Genomic DNA, 4975 nt, shown 5'->3' on the forward strand with positions numbered 1-4975 from the left:
ACACGATCCGAGGGCTGCTCCCCGGAATCGAATGGCCAGTTGGCACGAGGTACTGTCGTGCGGCGCCTACACGGAGGACGAGGACGAGATCCCCGCGGGAAAGATGGACGTCGAGCAGGGCGCCGGCGTGGAGCTGGCGACGCCCATGGGCGAGGCCGGCGGGCCCGCGAAGGCCGAGATGGCGCCGCCCGCGGGGGCCAAGGTCGCCAAGTTCCAGACGGCGGAGGCCGCGGCCCACCTCGATCACACGTGCGTGTCTGGAAACGACGCGCGACGCGCACGCTCGCTTTCGTAGGTCCACCGACAGATGCATGAAGACGCTCGGGCTCCTCGCCGTCGTCTGCGTGCTCGTGGTCTGCATCGGCGCGACCATCGCGACCTACCGCAAGTGAGCGCGCGGCGCCGCGAACCCCCCGGCCCCGGCGGGCGCCGCCGCCGCGCGGTAGAGCCCGCGACGTTTCCTAAGGCGCCGCGGCCTCGACGAGCGCGCGGTCCGCGGCGTCGTCGCCCGCGAGGGCCGAGGCGAGGGCGAGGAGCGCGGGCGCGCCCGCGTCGAGGGGCCGGGACGTGTCGTCGAGGCCGTCGCGGAGGCACCGGGGCAGCGCCGCGGGGAGGACGCGGTCCGCCGCGCGCGCGAGGCGCGCCTTCCGCGCGGCCTCGAGGGCCCGCGACGGCGGCGGCGCGCCGCCCGGCGGCGGCGGCGGCGCGTCGGCCCCGGCGGCGGCGGCGGCGCCGTCGCCGAGGCCCGCGACGACGCGCTTCGCCTGCCTCCGCGAGTTCGCGGCGTAGGCGCGCTCCTTGGCGGCGAGGAGCCGGCCCTCGCGCGCCGCGCGCGGGTCCGCCGCGTCGATGGCGAGGGCCGCCTCGACGTCCGCGCGCGCCTCGTCGTAGAGGTCGAGCTCGCGGCGCGCGGCCGCGCGGTAGCCGAGCGCCGCGACGTTGCCGGGATCCGCCTTGAGCGCCTGGTCGCAGTGGCCCGCGGCGTCGTGGTAGAGCCTCACCTCGAGGCTGCAGGCCGCGGCGCCGAGGAGCGCGCCGAGGCGCGCGCGGTCGAGCCGCGCCTGCGTCTCGTCGTCGTCGGGAAACGCGTACTCGTAGTAGGCCAGGCATTTCTGGAACGCCTGGACGGCCCGGTAGTAGACGCCCTCCTGGAAGAGGAGCACACCGCGGCCGCAGAAGACCTCGCAGCGCTCGAGCTTCTCCGAGGCCGGCAGCTCGAAGACGCGCCGCTCCTCGCTGCGGTCGAGGTTGCGGCAGCCCGTGCAGGCCCGCGCCATCTCGCGGTCGCGCTCCTCCTTCCGGGCGGCCGCCGTCGCCGCGTCCTCGGGGCCGTTGACTTCCAAATGGTCCCATTTCGCGTAGTCCGCCCAGACGAGGCTCGGCGTCTCGACCATGGTTTTTACGGCGCTTGTCCCGGCCAGTGCTTGTCCATTGTGGGGGGCTGCATCTTGACGGAAGTCAAGCGTTTGAGGCTCAAGTTGCAGCGTCCGACTTGCGACTGCGCCAAGCGTCCGCCACCTCTGTGTAGCCCTCGTTTCTGCCGCGCCGCGAGACGCGCGCCCGGCGCTGGTACACGACCGTCGACCACACGTACGTCGACCAGATCAGCCGCATCCCCGACGCCGACAGCTCGACGCGATGGACGACGACAGGCTCCAGGAGATCCTCGCCCAGAGCGGCGGCCGCTTGCTCAAGCCCGGCGAGAACCTCGACGTCGGCGAGCTGCAGCAGCAGCAGGCCAACGAGGAGGCGCAGATGCGGCTGATGCGGCAGCAGCAGGAGGCCGAGTCCTTCGAGAAGACGCGCGCGAAGCTCGTCGCCGAGGGCGGCGGCGGCGCGCTCCAGGAGCGGGCGACGGCCATGAAGGACCAGGCGAAGAAGTCGTTCGACGAGGGCCGGCCGCAGCAGGCGCTCGGCCTCTACCTGCTGGGCCTCTGGTTCTGCCGGGGCGGCCGCTTCCCGACGTCCATCGCGCCGTCGGCGCCCATGCCCCGGGGCCGCACCGTCGCCGAGGCCGCGGCCGGGTCGCCCGCGGACGGCGTCGACGCCGCGTTTTTTCTCACGCTCCTCTCGAACCTGAGCCTCTGCTGCCTCAAGCTCAAGGACTTCGCCGGCGCTCAGGCGACCGCGACGCAGGTGCTCGAGAGCCCGGCCTGCGACGAGGCCATGGCGAACAAGGCGCGGCTCCGCCTGGCGAAGGCGTCGCGCGAGGCCGGCGACCTCGCCAAGGCCGAGCGCGTGCTCCGCGACATCCTCAAGCAGGACGGCAAGCTCGGCCACACCATCGCCCGGCGCGAGCTCGAGGCCGTGCGCAAGCTCAAGGCCGCGGACAAGAAGCGCTTCCAGGGCCTCTTCGCCAAGGGCTCCGAGGACCTCTACAGCGAGTCCGAGCTCAAGGAGCGGCGCGCCGAGGCGCGCGCGGAGGCGAAGCAGATCGCGGAGCAGCCGCGGATCATCGACATGAAGTCGCTGACCGACGACGAGCGCAGAGCCAAGAGCGCGGAGCTCGAGGCGTCCCAGAAGGCCCAGGACGACTACGAGGCCGATTTAGGCAAGAAGCTGGGCCGCATCGCGCCGTCCGACGCCGCGGAGCTCGAGAAGCTCCAGGCCGCGGGCGCGGACAAGGCCGAGCTCGCCAAGTTCTACTGGCGGGCCCGCGACGCCGAGACGAAGCGCGTCGGCGCCCTCATGTCGCCCGAGGACCGCGCGTCCTTCTCCCAGCTCCTCGAGCGGAACGCGCCCCAGGACGTCTTGGACGACGCGTTCGACGCGATCAAGCGCCGCGTGGACCTGCACGCCGTCGTCAACGACCACCTGCCGGCGCCCATGCGCGCCGCCGTCTCGGAGAAGCTCGCGGCCATCGAGCGGGACGAGCCGGACCCGGAGAAGCGCAAGTGCGAGCAGTCGGCCGCGATCGCGCAGGCGTTCCAGCAGCACTTCCAGGAGGAGATGTCCGTGCGGCGCGTCGCCGCGAAGTTTTTCCAGCAGGTCATCAAGCCCTTCTTCTTCAAGGTCAAGGCCCGGCTCCTCGCGCCCTTCTCGGGCCTCTTCAAGGCCAAGGCGCCGAACCCCGCGGCGCCGCCGCCGCCGCGGACGCCCGCGGCGGAGAACGCGCCGGAGAAGCTCGCCAAGTACGCGACGAGCCAGGCGACGGCGCAGCTCGCCCACGACGTCGAGGGCATGCGCGCGGCGGGCCTCGGCAGCGCGGACATGGTCGCGCGCGCGAAGGAGGTCTTCAAGGCGAACGGCGAGGAGAAGCAGCTCGCGGCCGTCGAGCTCGGCGAGAAGATGAAGGCCGACGGCGCGTCGTCGGACGAGATCCTCGCGGCCATGCGCGCCCACTTCGGCGCGCCGCCGCCCGACGCGGACGTCGCGCACCTGCGGACGTAAGTTCCTAGTTAGGTCGCGAGCCAGTCGACCTCGCGCTTGTCCTGGGCGAAGAACTTGCCCGAGACGGGCTCGCAGAAGGGGATCCCCGCGAGGTGGATCGTCGTCGCGGCGCCGAGGCTCGCCGGGTCGCGGCCGCGGTGCGCGTTCTGGTCCGTCTTGCAGAAGCCCGGGTCCACGGCGTTGACCATGACGTCCGGCTCCGCGCGGGCCAGCGCGCGCGTCATCGCGATGATGCCGACCTTGGACACGCCGTAGCACGTGTTCGGCCAGCCCGCGGCCTCGTGCGTCCCCGCCTCGACGGCGGCGACGAAGGACCGCATGAGGTCCTCGAGCGCCGAGATCTCGAGATTCTCGTCGGACACGGCCGCGCGGAGCTCGGGCGACTTGACGATGGACAGGCGGCCCGCCGCGGAGGCCAGGTTGACGATGCGCGGCGACGCCGCGTCCTTGGCCGACAGCCGCAGGAGCGGCAGGCACGCGCGCGTGAGGCCGAGCGTGCCGAAGAAGTTCGTCTCGATCGTCAACCGAGCCTGGCGCACGAAGGGCGTGTGCGCGACGCGGCCGAAGAGCGTCGGGTCGTTGAAGCAGACCGCCGCGTTGTTCACGAGCAGGTCCAGGCGGCCGAAGCTCGCCTCGATGGACGCGACGCACGCGGCCCAGCTCGCCGGCTCCGCGAGGTCGAGTCGCGCGACGGCGACCTCGAGGCCGTAGTTCGTCCGCAGATCGCGAGCCGCCGCGTCGCCGAGGCCCGTGTCGCGGCAGCCGAGCACGACCGTGAACCGGGCCTTGGCGAGGCCCTTGGCGATCTCGAAGCCGATGCCCTTGTTGGCGCCCGTGACGAGCGCGACGCGCGTCGCGAAGTAGCGCTCGCCGCCCATGGCGAGGCCCGCAATTCCCGGCGCGACGACGGCGAAGCAGAGGGCGACGAACGCGGCGCGCATCCACCGCGCGCAGGCGACGAAGCTCTTGGCGCAGCACGGGATGAAGGCGGGCGGCCGGAGCTCAGGGGCGGGCGTCTGGTCGATGATGAATGCTGGTTGCATTCATTTTGCCACAAGGATTTTGATCTCTGAGCTGCTGCCCGCCGCGGTGCGGGCGGGTGCCGTCGAGTTGCGCGCCGGAACACGATCGTGGGAAGCACACTCACGCCTTCGCACCACTCGGCTGCACAAAAAAAAGCCAGCATGGGCGGCGGCGAGCCGCGGTCGCTCTCCGCCGCGGCCTTCGCGGCCGTGCGCGAGGCCCTGGAGCCGACGAAGCACGCGCCGGACAAGCACTTGTTCCTCGACGAGGCGGCGGCGGCGTCGCTGGGCTCGCCCGAGGACGTCGCGCTGCTGCTCCTGAGCGCGGAGCAGGGCACGGAGCGCCGCGCGCGTGTTGGCGCGGCCGCGTACGGCGCCGTGCGCCGGTCGTTCTCGGGCCGCGTCGGCGACGTGAAGCGGCTGCGGTCGCGGCTCGCGCGGGACCGCGCGGCCGTGGCCCAGAGCCGCGAGCTGCGGGCCGCGTCGACGCGCGACGGCCTCATCGCGCAGGGCGCGTGCGAGGGCGCGACGCGGTCCGCGCTCGCGGACGCGCGCCTCGTCCG

The 4975-nt window shown here is 73.0% G+C and overlaps 2 protein-coding genes across 2 annotated transcripts; one reads left to right on the forward strand and one right to left on the reverse strand.

Moving 5' to 3' along the window:
- Positions 1-1986: 1986 nt before the first annotated feature.
- AURANDRAFT_70891 (hypothetical protein) lies at positions 1987-3390 on the forward strand (the record flags this gene model as incomplete). The annotated part of the gene is made up of 1 exon (XM_009035496.1): positions 1987-3390. One exon carries the CDS (start codon positions 1987-1989, stop codon positions 3388-3390), a length of 1404 nt encoding a protein of 467 aa, XP_009033744.1.
- Positions 3391-3398: 8 nt separating this feature from the next.
- AURANDRAFT_20875 (hypothetical protein) lies at positions 3399-4268 on the reverse strand (the record flags this gene model as incomplete). Its single annotated transcript, XM_009035699.1, has 1 exon — positions 3399-4268. One exon carries the CDS (start codon positions 4266-4268, stop codon positions 3399-3401), a length of 870 nt encoding a protein of 289 aa, XP_009033947.1.
- Between the last annotated feature and the right edge of the window lie 707 nt (positions 4269-4975).

The sequence above is a fragment of the Aureococcus anophagefferens genome (genome assembly GCF_000186865.1).
Source record: "Aureococcus anophagefferens unplaced genomic scaffold AURANscaffold_3, whole genome shotgun sequence".
Lineage (NCBI taxonomy): Eukaryota > Pelagophyceae > Pelagomonadales > Pelagomonadaceae > Aureococcus > Aureococcus anophagefferens.